Source organism: Lissotriton helveticus, chromosome 6, assembly GCF_964261635.1.
Source record: "Lissotriton helveticus chromosome 6, aLisHel1.1, whole genome shotgun sequence".
Taxonomy (NCBI): Eukaryota; Metazoa; Chordata; class Amphibia; order Caudata; family Salamandridae; genus Lissotriton; species Lissotriton helveticus.
The window spans coordinates 8,610,454-8,627,537 of record NC_136067.1 but is presented as its reverse complement, the minus strand read 5'-3'; the positions used below and the strand labels follow the sequence as shown (position 1 = coordinate 8,627,537).

Below are 17,084 nucleotides of genomic sequence, written 5' to 3'. Positions count from 1 at the left end.
AACACCTAAGCCCAAGCAAATTACACCGCACAAACAGGTTTATTCATTTAGTATCAAAATTTATTTTTCAGGAATGAATTTTTTCAAGGGACTGCTTTTTTTATATAAACTAATACATAAATATATTTCGTGGGTTAACCTACACTGAGATAAATAAACACAATAATAAAAATAAGTAAATGGTGGTTCAGATTCCGCTCTAGCATATCAACAACATTCATACGGCATTCATTCTCTAATCAAACAGCACCAAGCGATGATGGTTGTAGATAACATGGGGACCGATGGTTCAAGGTCCGGGTAGGTTCCTAAAATAGGAAAAAGCGCCTACGCGCGTTTCGGTGTATGGTCCCGTCCGGGACTACACCTTCATCAGGGCACAGTGGAAGGGCGGAAGGGGAACCACAAACAGGTAGGATTTCTGTGAAATAAACATTAAAAACAATGGTTAGGTGTATGTACATTTTTGCGAGGGTTTAGGTGTAAACAAAATAGGCTCACATCTACATTCAGACTGTGGACATCCAGTTTGTGGGCGGTCAGGACTAGACTTGCAGAGCACATACATGACATCATACAAATATTGATTTCCACAAAGGGGGGACAATGGGATAACAATTTAAAAGCTATGCTTTACTGGGACTGCTCGTGGGCAAGGAATGACCGGAAAGAGGGATATGAATGGGGGCTGCACATTAATTTAATGTAAATGCCACACATTAAGGATGTAAGGTTTAAAAAGAGTTTACCTGACTCAGGTATGACAGGGCTGATGGCGTTTCTGGTGCAGGTCGAAGGCGCGACGACCCTGTTAAAGAACAGAGCAAGCTCATAAAGGTGCACAGTGCCAGAGATAAGAGCATGGGGTGCTGAGTTTAGACAATTGCGCAAGATAAGGATGCACACAGGCGCAATTACCAGCGATGGCGGGGGATTCTCCTAAGTCGATTCTCAAGCGGTCTGCCCCCGGGGATATGCTCAAGTGGGGCAAGGCTGATGGAATCCTGGGGCGCATGGAATGCGCAGAGACCCTGTTAAAAGACAGTGCTTGCTCAGAAAAATGCGGGATGCCAGTTTAAAAGAGCAAGGGGCGCTGGATTTAATTAATCACGCTAGGTGGAGGTGGCACAGTTACCTGAAGTGGCAGGGAATACTCTCCTCGATGGATTCTCAGGGAGGAGGGAGCACGCCGCCGACCGGTACAGGGAAGTATAGAAACCTGTACAGGAAATATATGTACAAAAAGAAAGTGCAGGTTTGAGGAAGGAATTACACAGCATAGGTGCACTAGCGCCGTAGGTGGAACTGCGTGGGCGGGGGGCGCGAGCTGGAAATCTTACCCGAAGGGAAATCAAGGATGGAAATAAGATCCCTCTGCTGTTATTGGGACAGAAGAGGTCCGTCCTGGCAAGTTCTAGGCTGCGGGGATCAGCGGAGGCACTAAAAAGATAAACGGTGAAGGTCACTGAGAGGTTTTCAGGAGAAAGCCTTAGTGATTAGATCTACAAATCTGGCTGACAAGCGCAAGGGGGCATAGCGGACTCAGGGCGGTCAACTTACTTAGCGTCGCATCATGTCGGGCGTCCCGGTCGGCGGACTCCACAGAAGTTGAAACGGCTGGTCTCGGAGCAGGGCTACACTACTCGGGCGCCTCTATATATAGTGGGTTAAACGCTGTGATGGCAGTCAGCTGCGAGGGCGCGCGACCTCACACGGGGGCATAGAGATGGATGATGGTTAGAGATGGCCGTTTAATAGAAGGGAACTGTGGCGGCCATCTTGGAATGGCTAAGAGGAACGAGTTTCGGGATAGAACGACATAGTATGGCATGAAGGGGGGCACAAGAAGGTGATGGGGCACTGCAAAGAATAAGGGGAACAATGGTAGAGGGGAATTCAAGCGAGCAGCTTTAGGAACAAAAGTTGAATTTGGAGTAAAGATTACTCCCAGGATGAATCACATACAGGGTAATAAGAAAGAAATAGTGCAAGAAATCTGTCAATAGGCAAGGGAACCTCCGCGAAAGCTATTTATTGCTGGGTTCCTGCAAGAGAATAATAGACCATAAAGGGGGACTCGGATTCCAACAGGGCCCCTGTCTACAGAATACGGCTAAGCTCAAGGCGAAGTGCGAGTTTACAGTAGTGCATTGGCCCACGGGCATTCCTCGTTTAGGCCCTTTTCCAAACTATTGAGAAAAAAGATCCAGAAGACCTCTCGTTTTTTTCTCCACAGTGTGGGGTCAGTGCCGGCCGGAGTTTGCATCTTTTCCAATATGGACCACCTAAGGTCAGTTTCAGTGTGTTCGAGGGATATCCAGTGTTCGACAAGGGGGGCTCCCCTTTTGCCGATACGTATGTTTGATTTATGCTCCCCGATGCGGAGTCTTATCTCCCTGCTCGTTTCGCCTACGTATGGCATTTCACACGGGCATAGGATCATATAGACACAATTAGTCGTCCGACAATTGGTCATGGTGGAGAGATTTATACTGCGGGTGGGTGTGGGGATCACATTTCCTCCTATGGCGTTTGGACATGCTTGGCATCTGCCACATTTGTGGTTGCCAGTGATAGGGTCAGGGCCTACAATGGACCTTTGGATCAATGGTTTCGGATCACGCATTTTGCCTCTCACTAAATGGTTTCTAAGATTTTTGTTGCGCTTGAATGCAAAGATCGGTTTGGGTAGAGAATTTTGGTCCTGATTTAAATTCAAAAGAAACCAACTGGAGTTAATGGCCTGTCTGAGTTGGTTGTTGGCAGTGGAGTGTCGCGTGATACAGACAATCGATTCCTTAGGGGTGGAGTTCCTAGGTTCAAACATGGAATCACGGTTGTAGTATCTGGCCCGTTTAAAGCTCTCCTTGACCAGCCGGTAAGGGTAGCCCCGTTGTAATAACTTCTCCTTCAGCATATCCCCTTCAGTTAGGAAGTCCCTAATGTCTGTACAATTCCTTCTAATTCGGAGAAATTGGCTAAACGGGATGTTATCACGTTGACAGCGGGGATGGTAACTGCCGTATTGAAGAATGGTGTTGCGGGCAGTGGGTTTGGTGAACAGGGATACCGTGATGGCCTGATTATGATGTCCGACCCATAGGTCCAAGAATTCAATTTTGTCTTGGCTGAAATGGCTGGTGAACCTGAGGTTAGGGTCAGCAAGATTGAGCCACGCAATGAATTCAATCAGGGTGGTGTCATCCCCCTCCCAGATAAAAAACACGTCGTCAATAAAACGGGACCAAGCGCGCACATTTTCGAAAAATGGGGCCATCTCGTTGTATATATGGGTTCGCTCAAATTCTCCCATATACAGGCAGGCAATGCTGGGTGCACACGCAGCCCCCATGCTGACTCCACCTGTTTGTTGGTAGAAATTGTTGTTGAACTCAAAATAATTCTCCTTTAGAACCGTTTTTAGGCATTCCATAATGAAGCTGGCATTCTCGATTTGGGGGTTAGATGTTAGGATGTTCTGTACAACGGACAGTGCTCCGGTCTGGGGGATGTTGGAGTAAAGAGACTCCACATCTAGGGTGACCAGGAGTTGCCGATTGTGCTGATAGGTAATTCCTTCCACCTTGGAAATAAAGTGGCCTGTGTCCTTGATATAGGATTTCAGGGTTCCCACTAGGGGCTGGAGGAATCGATCAATGTACTTGGATAGTGGCTCTAAGGCGGATCCAATCATGGATACAATAGGCCTAAGAGGGGGGTCGTGGGGATTCTTATGGGTCTTCGGGACCCCGTAGATGATCGGCATTCTGGTGAATGTGGGGGGAAGCGCCGCTTACAACGGATTTATCGCATCGCGCTGACATTGCATCGCGGCTATTACATCGTGGACGACTTCGCATCGCATGTCAGCACGACGCATGCAAGTGCATCGCATTGCCATAGACATCGTTAACGATTACATCGTGAATATACAAGGGAAGCAGCATTTGTTCATTTGTAGACGATTACATCGTGCATTGGGAGGAGCATTTGTTTATTTAAGACATATTTATTTAAAAACATTTTAGATACCGGGAATTACGAGGGAAGCAGCATTTGTTTATTTAAGAGTGGCACATCGTGAATATACGAGTGGCAAAAATATATCATATACCGGGAAGCAGCATTTGTGCATTTGTAGACGATTACGTAGCTGTGAAAAACAGTAGTGTGTACCGGGAATTACGAGGGAAGCAGCATTTGTTTATTTAAGAGTGGCACATCGTGAATATACGAGTGGCAAAAATATATCATATACCGGGAAGCAGCATTTGTGCATTTGTAGACGATTACGTAGCTGTGAAAAACAGTAGTGTGTACCGAAATATATGACTGTTCTCTCACATCCATTTCCAGATATGCACAAACGTGTAACTTATAATCTAAAAAAAATAGCAATAAGTGAGAAAACAACAAAAGAAAGACTTCGATTAACCCACGTGTCTTATGCTAAATAAACCAGGTCTATTGCTTTCTTGGAATCTTTTATGCATATAATTATTTCTGCTGGTGTCAGGACTGTGCATGGTGGTCCAGCACAGAAAACTATTAAAATAACCATTATGTGTAAAGAAAAAACTATCAGGGACTTTTTAAATATGGGTACTAGCAATGTACCTCCATTGTGGGTGTGCATTTTTCCTACCCGGATTTTGTGCTGTCAGTTTCACCATACCACTCCGACATAGTCGACATGCTGGAACGGACATTTATTGACTGGAAAAGTTCCAGCATATCTCAGAGTTGTGAAGAAAGAGAAACTCGGCCCTATAGGTTCTGATAGATTAGCTAGTTAGTTAGCCATTTAGTTAGTTAGATAGGTAGAAAGTTAGTTAAAAGTTGCTCGAAAACTTAAGTGACTATAATCTTTTCATCAAAAATGGAAAGGCTTACACACTTCACGAGTTGTTAACTAAAATGTAATAAACGTTTCTTCTTTAGGTAGTGGTGAGGCCTCAACACATGTCAAGCACATGGAAGAAGTGCCCTTGTTCTTGGTGAACATTCTATCTTCCTGATACGAAGACACTCCCCTAGTTAAATGAATTCCTAATAGAGGCTGTTGAGAACCCTTGTAAAATATAATGTCCTCATCATTTTGCTTCCAGGTGTCAGGAATCCCTTAATTCCCACCGGAGATGTTTGCCCTGTAATGCCAAGTAAATTCCTATAATAGCCATGCAAGTCAATAGCCACTTGCAATATGCGGTACACGCTACAGCAATGTTTTAAAGAATATAATAGCAAAACATCAGAAAAGTCAAAAGGAAAATGATTTCTCTTAATATTAGATGTGCATTATTTACAATACAGAACAAGCAACCTTATATATGTAGGCCTGTGTAAAGTAACTGTTATACTGTGCAGCCTTTGCTCAGTAATCCATCGAACATATACTGTGTAAGGTCAAAGAATATATATACAAGAATGCCAAAGCCTAAACATGCAGAATGACTGGTGCAAGACAGATATCGAATTTATTTTCAAAGGGAAATTATGTGGCTGCAATATGGCTGCAATATTAATTAATGTATGTTTTCACTCAAGACTTAGGATGATGTGTGCATTCTACAATAAAAGACAAGTGAATTGACACAGGAGGAGCACTAATAATTGTAATGTTTGACTTAGAAATAGAAACATGTTTTGGTAATTATTATAACTTTTTAGGAAAGTGCTGTTAGGCAGTCAGGGAGAGATGCTTGTCGAGATAACCTGCATGTTTTTGGATAGTGAAGAGGTCGATGGAAAGAGTGTAAGCTTCATTCAAAAGCATGCATTTGATTCAGTGCTAGTGAGCTGAACTGAAAAAGCATTTGCACTTCTGCCACGTCGTGTGCAATAGTGAATCAGCAAAAACAGAGCATTTGGTATAAAGTGTGTGTGGGGGGGGAGACAGACAGAGGTAAGAGGGGCGTTAGAAAAATGGAAATGGGAAGTTTAAGGGAGCACAATAGAATCCCAATTTAGGAAGCACACGTTTTATATTGTTAAATTGGGTGAATTGTATACACTATATTAAGAGGCACGTAGCACTCTATACTCTGCCACTTTCTGGATTGTGAGGCATCCTGCTTCTACAATCGCTGCTGTCACTGTTTACATTTCTGCTGCACAGTACCCCGTTTCCAACCTCATACAATAAGTGCTGCTGTGATAGACATTGCATTTATATCACACATTAGGTACATGACAGCTATGGGAGCCTCTATTAGATAAGGATATGGGGGAACTGGTATTTTGTTTATTTGTTTAATTTTACCGACCCATCTTTATCACTTTGTATGGCCATTAACAGTATTAATGGACTGCTAATGTGATCATGTTTCTTCTCATCACTATAAAACTGTATTAGTGAACATCAACATAACAATCTTGTTGTCACTTAAAGCACAAGCATAATGCAAAGTGATGGCGCCTCTCTGAAGAATGTGATAAGTGCCCCCTAAAGCTCCAATTTTTCACAAATATTCATAGCCTTTGAGCTGAATGGGGCCCCTGGGTCAGTGGCTAGGGGCCCACCTAAAGGAACAACCCCACCCCCATCCTCCCCCTTGCCCATGCACCGCATTGGCTGCAGGGCCCTGTGTAACGCCCCTGACCTAAAGAGGTATAGTAATAGTAGTAAAAACAGGCACGCAGAAAAGCCTTCCTTGGCGTGTCAAAACATGTCAAAATGAATTCGGTCTTCCGTTTTGCATGCAAACAGCACAGCAAAACGCACGTTTGGACCTGTGTGGCTAAGTATACCACCATCCGCAATGAAGATAATTAAAACTGCAGTAAACAGTACAATAATTATTGCCAAGTACCTACACGACTTTTATTCCATCCAACCATACACGATTCTGTAAGTTGCTATGCTGCGTGTTCTATATGAAAGGGCATTGGCTTTGCAGTTTCCTTTACCGCCTCGGCTGCCGCCTTCGCTTGCAGGACACCCCCTTGTCAACTTTAATTGTGACTGGCGGTCACAATTAAATGCGGTAACGCACACCAGGTCATACTTGTACCCAGAGAGAGCGTGTCTGACAACACCCTGTTAAACTGTACACCTTTCATGGCGCGTGGAAGTGTGTTCGATTCCACAACAGGCAAGCAGCAATCACAGGTTGAACAAGATACTTCGCCCGACACTATGTCGACAGGGTCACAGGCACAAATGGCTGCAGACGCGGTGGGCAATACTATATATACCCCCACCCCCCCACAAACCCATTGGCCGAATTTTTTTTTAAACTGTAGGCTAACACATCGCGTTGTCATGTCGCGCGATGTTAAATCACCGATGTGACACGCGATCCAATGGAATTGCCGCATTTGCGGCGCAAATGCTTGCGACGAAATAATGGCCGGTGTAACGGCCGATGCGATGTCGTGGCCGCGATCTAAAGTGCCGCGATGCGATTGCGCGCGATGGTTAGTCATACAACCGAATGTGGGAGTAAGGAATTCAGCTTCCTTATCACAAATGTGACCATTATGGACTCCTCTCTCAATTATCTGTAAGATACGACGCTTGAGAGCAGGTTCCGGGTTCCTAGTTATTTTTCTGTAGTATTCAGTGGCGGACAAGAGGGTGTTCATTTTTTCAGTGTATGTGGGGGTGTCGAAAATGACGATACCCCCACCCTTGTCACAAGGTTTTATAGTAAGGGTGTCATTAATTTTCAGGGACTTGAGAGTTTCTTCCTCGGTATTGGTGAGGTTGCGGGATCCCTTAGGTATAGATTTAAACATCCTATTGATTTTGAGGATGACTGTTTTTTCAAAGGTCCCGACCTCATGACCTATGTCCTCCAGGTTGGGGGTAAAATTAGACGGGGGTTTGAGGCCCGACTTGTTATCATTATCCTCCGGTGAGGGATGGGTCAGGAAGAATTTCTTGAGACGTATTTTTCTGAAGAATGCATGAAGATCACTCAGAAACTCAAATTTATTGAACCGTGTGGTGGGCACAAAGGATAGACCCCTCGATAACAGGCCCAACGTGTCCGGGGTCATATCATTGGTGGACAGGTTAAAGACCGGAATTGGTTTTACCTTGTCCAGTATTGTTGGTGTCGAGTCTGGACATATGGTTGGGGAGGACCCTGATGGTAGTTGCCACTGTGCGGGTTCCGATTCCTTGGTTTGTAATTCCCCCGGCGGTTCCCTAAAAAACGATTGGATCGAAAGGGTCTGTCAGTATTGTCCGGTCTGCCCGGAGGGGGATAATTACTGTCATAATGGGTATCAAAGTTGGTGTTGTGGTTATCTTCGCCGCCGGAATCAGTGGTGTCTGAAAAGGTGGTTACGCGTCGATTACCCCAGTTTTGGTGGCCACTCTGTTGATCTACACTGTTGGAGGCACTATAAAAATTACTAGCAAGGTAAGGATATGCCTTCTCTTGCGTGAAGAGGCGGATATCCTTGCGAAACTTTTCCGTTTTCCTCTTAAGTAAGTACTCGGAGAAGGAGTCTAATTCAGCCTCAATCTCATCGAGTTTCTTTTTAGCTAGGTCTAGGGCATCTTCTGATTTTAGTTTTTCTTCAAGCGTCTCGATTTCTTTAGCGAGCATATCTAGAATCTGGCAGGCTGTCTCAATTATGAGCATCATCCAGTCCCTGGAGCATCTGTTGGAGATGAGAGCCCATTTCTCCAGGAACTGTCTAATCTCTATGAAGAGGCCCGGGATGTTTCTAACTCTAAGGCCTATCGGTATAGTGCCCGCCTTCAGATAATCGAGGATAAACTTGGCATGTGATTCTGTGCGCTTTGATTTTTTGCGCAGGTTTAGAAGTTTGGACCATTCGCCCTGTAATCCTTTAGGGGGAAGAAAGGCGGAATTGTCACTAGATGTAGCGCCAACCATCTTAGCGTAGTCATCATCGGAGAAGCCGAAGGTTTTGATGCTCTCCATGCTCTAATCTCACGAGGGGGAAAAAAAGATTATATATATAATCAGCTCCGGGGTACGGCTCGGGGAAAAGATGGGGGAGGAGAGAAATGGAATGGGCGTCAGGGGGGATGACAAAATTTACAGCAATCAATCAAAAGATTCAGGGGTTCAGACAAGTCTAGTCGGGGACCAAGTACAATACTGGAGTCCAGGAGAGAGAATCAGGTACACTAACCCCCGCAGCACCGGGCTGCGAAGAAACTTCAATACAGAGGGGGACCCCACATCAATCTAAGGCAGGTAGACGGTTATGTTCGCACGGTGCTCCTGTCCTCTACCCTTTGGCGTCTTACACAGGTGATCTCCTCCCTGCCCCAGGGTCTCACGGTCATCGGGGGTGATTTCAATGCTGTCCTACAGCCCTCCAGGGACGTGACAGGTACTCACTCTGCACACCGGTTAGCTTCCGCAAAGAGCCTCGTGGGCTGGACTTCGGCTATGGGTCTCTGTGATGTATGGAGGGTGTGGAACCCTCGCAAGGATCAGTTTACACACACGTCGGCCTCCCATCATACCCACTCTCGCATAGACCTCATTCTGATGCCCGCCACCGATTTTCAGCTGGTATCTGGGGCCGAGATCCTTCCCAGAGGAATTTCAGACCACTCCCCTATCTCTCTCCGTATCGGGTCCCCCTCCACAAGCCACAAGACGACCTGGCGCTTAAACGCCTGGTTCCTGCAAGATTCCGGACTGGTGGAAGCTCTTCGCCAAGAGCTTCGCCACTACTTCTCCGCCAACGCAGGTTCGGTCCCTTCGCAGGGCACACTCTGGGAAGCGGGCAAGGCGTTGGTTCGAGGGGTAGCCAGGGGGTTAGTACACGCCAAATGTGCAGCCGAAGTCGCCCAACTGGCGCAGCTGGATTCCCGAGCGGTTCATTTGGAGCGGGCTCAATTGTCTGAGAACCCAGCCGACTCCTCTAGGCAGTTGGCGTTGGTCCGGGAAGAGATCCGGCGGCTCTCCCTGGAGTCGGCCAAAATGCTATGGCGCTCCTCCGTAGCCCATATTTATGGGTGGGGGGACAAGAATGGCAAACTGCTACACAACCTGATATCCTACCCTAGGGTCTATCGCATCATTCTGGAGATCCAAGCAGCCGATGGGGCTCACCAAGTGACATCAGCGGCTATTGCGCAAACCTTCGCCCACTATTACGCGGCCCTGTATGCGGCACGCCCCCCCAAAGCCTCCCTCGATGATATGATGGAGAAATTCGGGACATGCCTTCCCTGCCTCCCCTGTGAAATCGCGTACTCCCTGGATGGCCCCCTTACCCAGGAGGAAATCCATGGAGCTATCACCCTGCTACAGTCCGGCAAGACCCCCGGACCCGATGGATTCCCCCAAGAATACTACTCTACATTCCGTGACGACCTGGTTCCCCACTTAACGGAGCTCTTCTGCCAGGTGGTTGAAGACTGGTCCTTCCCATCCGAATCGGATGTTGCGAACATTGTGGTCCTCCCTAAGACGCAGCCACCTTCCCTAAACTGCTCTGACTACCGCCCAATCTCATTGATAAACACTGAAATTAAAATCTTTGCTACGGCAATAGCCCAAAGACTTAGGCCCCTTCTATCCGACCTGGTCCACTCAGACCAATGCGGGTTCATGCCAGCCAGAGGCACCCGCCATTGCATTCGCCGCCTCCATCTGGCGCTGGCCCATCGGCATCGTCTATCCCCATACCTGGCGCTTCTCCTCGTGGACTTTGAGAAGGCCTTCGACACGGTGGATTGGGGGTATCTAAGGGATGTTCTGGAACGCATGGGTTTCGGCCTTTCCTTTCGCCATTTGATTCAGGTCCTTTATAACCGCCCTAGCGCTCGTGTCTTGGTCAACGGTGCACTTTCTGAACCATTCCCGATCCGATAGGGCTGCCCCCTCTCCCCACTCCTATTCGCTTTGGCGATGGAGCCTCTGGCAGCGCTGATACGGCAGGACTCCCTGATCCGGGGATGGACGTGGGATCGGAGCCAGGTGGATAAAATCGCCTTGTACGCGGATGATGTTCAGCTGTACTTAGCTGACCCGGAGCACTCGGGCCCTGGGTCTTTATTGGCTCTCTCCGAGTTCGAACAGGTCTCGGGCCTTTGCCTCGATCCGACGAAGTCCACCCTGGTCCCCCTTCACCCCTCCCGGGAGTGTTTCGATTGGCAGGAAGTGATCCCCCTTCGCAGGCAGTCATTTAAGTATCTGGGAGTGTGGGTGACCCTTCTACCGGAGCTGGAATGGGCCCTTAACATTACCCCCCTAGTCACCCGGAGGAAAACTGATGTTATGAACTGGCAATCTCTCCCCCTTAACCCGCTGGGCAGAAGTGCTCTTTTTAAAATGATGATCCCCCCGCTTTCTTTATATCCTACAGAACACCTCGGTCCACCTCCCCAGTATTTGTTTTAGAGAGCTCGATGGCACACTCATTCAGTTTTTGTGGGGTGGTGGAAGGTCGTGTATGTCCTTGTCCCACTGCCGGATCCCCCCCTTCAACGGTGGTATTGGAGTCACTAACCTCCATTTTTACCAAGCTCATAGTGATCCATGACTGGTTCGCGGACGGCTGGTCCGACCCAGCTTACCGGGTGGAGCTTTCGGCCCTAGTCTTACCGCAGATTCAAAGCTTTCTATATGGCTCCCCGGTGCCACAATCCCTGCCCCCACTCACCAGGTCGGTCCTCGTGGCCTGGCGTGCTGCCCTCCCGCTTGGTGACCTGGGACCGGAAGCTGACTAGGCAGACGCCCCTTTGGCATGGCACCTGGTTGAAGGAGGTCTCATCCCTGACAGGCTTCCGTCGCTGGGACTTGGTGAGGATAACACAACTCGGGGACGTGTGGGTAGGGGACCATATGCGCTCCTTTTCTGATCTACAACATACACAATCGCCTACACTCCCAGTTCTACAAATACTTGCAACTCCGCCACGCTCTTCACATACACCTCCCAACGCCCACCTCCCTCCCGGAATTCAGCCCCCTAGAAGCACAAGTCATGATGGGTAATCTGGGGAGAGAGGGGGTATCCCGTATATACCGCATCCTGGTAAATAACTGTCCCGCATCTCTGGACCGGCTAAGGGAGCAATGGGAAGGATGGGTTGGTCCTCTGGACGAAGCGGACTGGCGTGACGCCCTTATGGCGCCCAAAACACTGACCACATCTTCCAAGCTACGACTGGTCCAGCTTTACTAACTCCATGCGGCCTACCTCACCCCGGCGCGTCTTTTCCGTGCTGGTAGAAGAGCCTCCCTGGAGTGCGCGTGCTGCTCTGGTGTGCCAGCCGACTTCTCCCATATGGTGTGGTTATGCCCCGGCCTTGAATTTGTTCGGGGGGCGGGGAGGGGGTGGAGCGAGAGCTCACGCAGGTCTTGGGTTTGGTGGTTCCCCACGATCCGAAACACTTACTATTGGGGTTGTTCGATGGCTTAGATGGCTCTCGGGCTGATAAGCGTTTCCTGGGAACAGCACTAGCTGTGGCGAAACGGGATATAGCTGTTAGGTGGGCACAAGTTGAGGCGCCAACACTGCGGAAATGGAGGAGGGGTGTGGACTGGTGTGGGGTGCAGGAGGAGTCCCTCTTCGAGGCTCTGGGATGCCCAGAGATGTTCAACAAAGTATGGGGCAAATGGTTTGGCCTGCTTCCACCCTGAGGGACTCCGGTCTGTTCTGCCGGTCTGTTGTCACGGGACTATCTTCCTATTCAGTAGTGACTATTGTTATTTGTGTTGTCCTTAGTGGGGATCAGGGGTTGTTAATTGTGATATGTGACTTGATACCAATGAATTTTGTTTGTACCCAAAACTTTAATAAAAATTTGATTGTCAAAAAAAAAAAAAGGAGCAAGTTGTGGAATATACGTAAAACAGTGTGGCTGAGTTAAGACCTTCGATCACCATACTGCCGAGAGACGACAACAGGGCGAGGGATACAACTGAAGGGTGATCAGAGAGGAAAGAGTGAAGCCACTTCAGGGCACATTTACAAGAAGATGAGAGAACAGAATAGGATGGGAGGTTGTGTGGAATGCTGCGGATAGATTGAGTAAGAGCAGTGTGGCAGAGCGGCCGGGGTCCACCAGGGATATTATGGTATCTGAGACGGACAGGATGGTTGACTTGCTGCTGTGCGTGGAGGGAAACCCAGATGGAGATGGAGCTCGGGTAGCGTCCATTTCCAAAACACTAAACAGTTTGAGATTTGGCTGCATTTTCTAGTATTTTAGAGGGAAAAGGAAAAAAGGAAGATGGATCTGGAATGTGACTATACTGAAGGATTGGCCGTGGGTTTCTTCAATAAAGGGATCACTTGTGCTTCCTTCCAAGACCTGGGATCATAGCTTGGCCGAGGGAAAAGGAGCAGAGTTTACTAAGTTGTCGGGGTGGGCCTCAGCAAGGCCTACCAGTGGTAGGGGTTCGCCCTTCTCTGCCCAAGTCCTCAGACCAATAGAATAGAAGTTGGCACATAAACTGGAATATAAAACAAAGAGTTTATTAACCTCATGAGGTGGAACTACATTCACACAACACCCTTCGGTAGTGTATGACGTAGCGCACTGAACAGAAGGAACAGGGTCCGTTTATACCCACACAGGGGCTCAAAAGAAGGCGGTACAAGTAAAAAAGAAGGTTTTATGTACATATAAGGTCATAAAGAAAATACACATTCAATAAGAGGGAGGAGCTAACAGTGGCTAATTCTAGCAAACACATCCTGACAGTTACAGACTAAAGGCAGTTGCATGGACAGCTGCAAGCTCAACTGAGCATGTGCAGAGTGGAAGAGGCTAAATATAGTTTGTTCACAGGCAGAATACAAGAGCAAACAACACTAAGGAAGGACAGAGCACATGGTGAGCACGTGGCAGACAAGATGGCTGCCGAAAAACAAGATGGCTTCAGCTAGATGCTAACCTCGATTGCTGCCAAATTACACCAGAGTGGCTGAATGATCTGTTCCTCAGCCAAGGACAGAATCCCGGTAGGCAAGACTCCTCAAGCGAGCCTGAGGTGAGGGAAGGCATAAGGGGTTGAACCTGCCCAAGGCTGAGATGCGAGAGTTCTGGAGGGGAAGCGCCATCGATGGCTGTGTAGACAGATCTATAGGCTTATACACCGAGAAACTGAGCTTGATTTTGGACATTTAAGTTTGTCAAAATAATTATAATGTTTTCATCCAGTTGTGTTGTAAGGGCTTGCTTATGTGTTTACCCAGTCGATCATTGTACCAGGGGGCGATAGAATGCTTCCCGTGGGAGGTTAACAGCTTCGAGTGGTGTTCTAGCGTCGCAGGACGTGTGCCACAAGGTAATAAATGCTTTGGCACAAATGAAGACTTCTTCAGAGCAAGGTTTTGTGGAAGTGAGGGGAACAGAAGGAAGTTTAGGTAATGCTGATGAGATGAGACGCAAGACAGATTAGGTGATTTGTGTCAATCGTCCGACCTTAGAAGAGAAGATTCTATTTAAAAGAAAGAGTGCTTAGTCCTATACGGTAAGCTGGAGTAACCATTGAAGACCTAAAATGGAGTTGAGCAGGTGACTGGTTTCTGGAATTGCAATGTTTTTTTCTAGGTCAAAATTCAAGTCTCCAAGAGTAGAAAATGTGGCTGTTTTGAGAATATGAGGAGCTAAAAAGTAAGCAAATCAGATCAAGGTCCAGCCGTATGGTATATGAGTGTGACACAGAAAGAGGCGGAAAGGTTGAATTTTAAAACAAAAAAAAACATTCTGCAGCAATACAGTTTTTTATTTTCTACAATGGAACATGTAATGTTCAATGAGGATACCACCTCTCATGAGATTCAGACGGTCTTGCCGGACTATATTATAGACCGGTGGAATGGCAGCAATCAAACCCTGGACAGAAGATCCATGAAGCCAGATCTTTGTTAAGAAGGGCATGTCTGATTGATAGTAATCTGGAAAAATCAAAGACTGTAGCACACAGCATTTTAAGGGCCATATACTCACACTTGTCTTACAAGACATGTTTCATACATCACAGCAGCAGGCCCTTACATTTACATGCATTGGGAAGTCTCAGGGGAGCAGCCTTCATATGGCATTGAAGAGGGTGAGAAGCGGGCATTTTTGAAGAGTGCAATCTGAGGTTTCCAACCCTCTTGGAGTTTCACACCTAAGTGGTAAAGTTCCAGTTAAGTAATCTCTTAAATAACATTTTCCTTTTAGTATTGTACTTTTGTCAATATATATGTTGTGGAACTTGTTAGTAGCAGAATAGGACCTGTTTAAAGCATTTTGTTGTATTTAAGATCATCTGATCCAGAGTTGTACTACCTAACTTAGATTTGGCTTTTGCTTTGTAGGTGATTGACTCGTGCCAGAAATGTGATCAGAGATTTTCACTCAAGTTCCTGAACTTCTGCTGTAGCCACACGGACGTCCTCTCCTGTGTCATACATCTTCTAAATGAGGGCTACGTCCGGCGCAACGAAGACCGGCCGCACGTGCTGGAGTACGTTTCTGAGGACCCCCAGCCGCAGCCACCACCACTTCCCCCCAAAGAGACTCCTGCCATTGTCTTCCATACGGCAGAGATTCGGAAAGTAAGCAACAACAGCGTTAGCAACCTCCCCAATGATGACAAGAGACTCGCCTTCTCTACCTTCAGGTAAAACGTGGTTTAAGAAGCAGAGCCTGTCTCTTCCATCCTACCTCCATCATATATTATGATTGACACGCGAGGAAGGCCCTCTGATCTCAAAGCGGAAGTGGAAAATGAAAAGAAAAGGACGCACAATCACCATCGATGCAGACAAGACAGCGGTTCCACAGCTCATTCTGGTTGAAACGGAAGTAGTCCTCATGGTTGCTGCGCTTCACATCCGGAGGGTATGGGGTTTGGCACATGCGGTGCGTCCTGTGTTCGGTAGCCAGCGTAGCCTCGCGCGTGCATGCGAGCCTGCAGGAATGATTTGTTGCGATGCTGGTATTGAAGGCTTTTGAGTATGCACACAGTCATCAAAAGTCTATCAAGGGTACGCGCGCCCTGTCGGAAGAGGCTATGCAGGCGTATACACACCGCTGTCTGGAGATCCAGCGTGCGGTATTTGCACCACTGTCTGGAGAGGCTGGAGTATTATTTTTTTCAATAAAATGTACTAGCTTCAAATCGACATCTTGTCTCTTTTTACTTTTTGAATTGACAGAACTGCATTCATATCTCCCTTGCAAACTGGCTTTTGTCTCACTGTCTGGAGAAAAAATAAAAAAAATTCTGATTAAAAATACTGTTGGTCAGCCCCTGACCAAGGGGGACCATATATACTGACCAGTGAAGTAAAAGAAGAACCACAAGGGAAAAAAAGAATATTTAATTGTGGTGTAGCACACATATAGGGTTGGTAAATTGTGAATGAGAAGTCCACACTTCAAACAGTAATCAGACGGGGTTTGTAATCTTAGAATAAAAATACTATCTGTGTTCTATACCACACCAATTTCTAAACCATATGGCTATAGCTGACTGGTTTTGTCCACAGTAGGCTTCATCAAGGCTACAGAAACTTTGATAAAACAATCTTAGATTCCAAAATGAGTTGCACATTGGAAAAGTCATGAAAGATTATATTATCAAAAATCAAAATAACACCAAACCTTAAATGACATTCAAATCCTAAAGTTCACCAATGCATCCGATTGAAAGTAAAAACATAATGTATACAAGAAAAAGAGTCATATATTGCACTGCAGTTTGAACCCCAGTAGAAATAAGAGATGAGAAAGTAATACAACAATGTGAGTAATCCTGACAGCCTGAGATAGAGGTGTAGGTAGTGGAAGATGAAATCTAAATATAAATCTGATGGCCAGCTCTGCAGTCCAAAACTCTAGCAGGCATCAAGAACAGGGAAAATCGTCTGTGATGGAGAAAGGATCTGAGAAGGTGTACAGTATTTCACAGGAAGGACCCCAGTGGACGAAACACGTGTCTTATGTATCAGGGTTGTTTACATAATTGTGATACACTTGTATTTCTGTTCTAAAGTAAGATTAAATACACAGGCTGATTATTTTTCTCAGCACGGACCTCTAGTTTACGAACAATTTTCAAACGCTGTATGTGTGCCTCCCCTCATATAAAGAATCATTTTGCTCTGTGCATTACTGGTTTCTTGACGTTTTT

At 46.8% G+C, this 17,084-nt stretch overlaps 1 protein-coding gene and 1 long non-coding RNA gene across 2 annotated transcripts in view; one reads left to right on the top strand and one right to left on the bottom strand.

Annotated features, from left to right (window-relative positions):
- The window catches only part of LOC144762121 (cullin-9-like), a 343,786-nt gene extending 327,712 nt beyond the window's left edge, over window positions 1-16,074 (top strand). Inside the window, exon 31 of the mRNA XM_078647249.1 lies at window positions 15,265-16,074. Within this exon, the coding sequence (XP_078503375.1) occupies window positions 15,265-15,573 (309 nt within the window). The 3' untranslated portion in view covers window positions 15,574-16,074. The remainder of the gene's footprint in view (window positions 1-15,264) is intronic.
- Window positions 1,135-1,684, bottom strand: LOC144762122 (uncharacterized). The gene is made up of 3 exons (XR_013596056.1): window positions 1,561-1,684; window positions 1,341-1,440; window positions 1,135-1,219 (listed from the first exon to the last, which is right to left on the bottom strand). It is a non-coding gene; the product is annotated as an uncharacterized LOC144762122 (long non-coding RNA).
- Window positions 16,075-17,084: the final 1,010 nt, after the last annotated feature.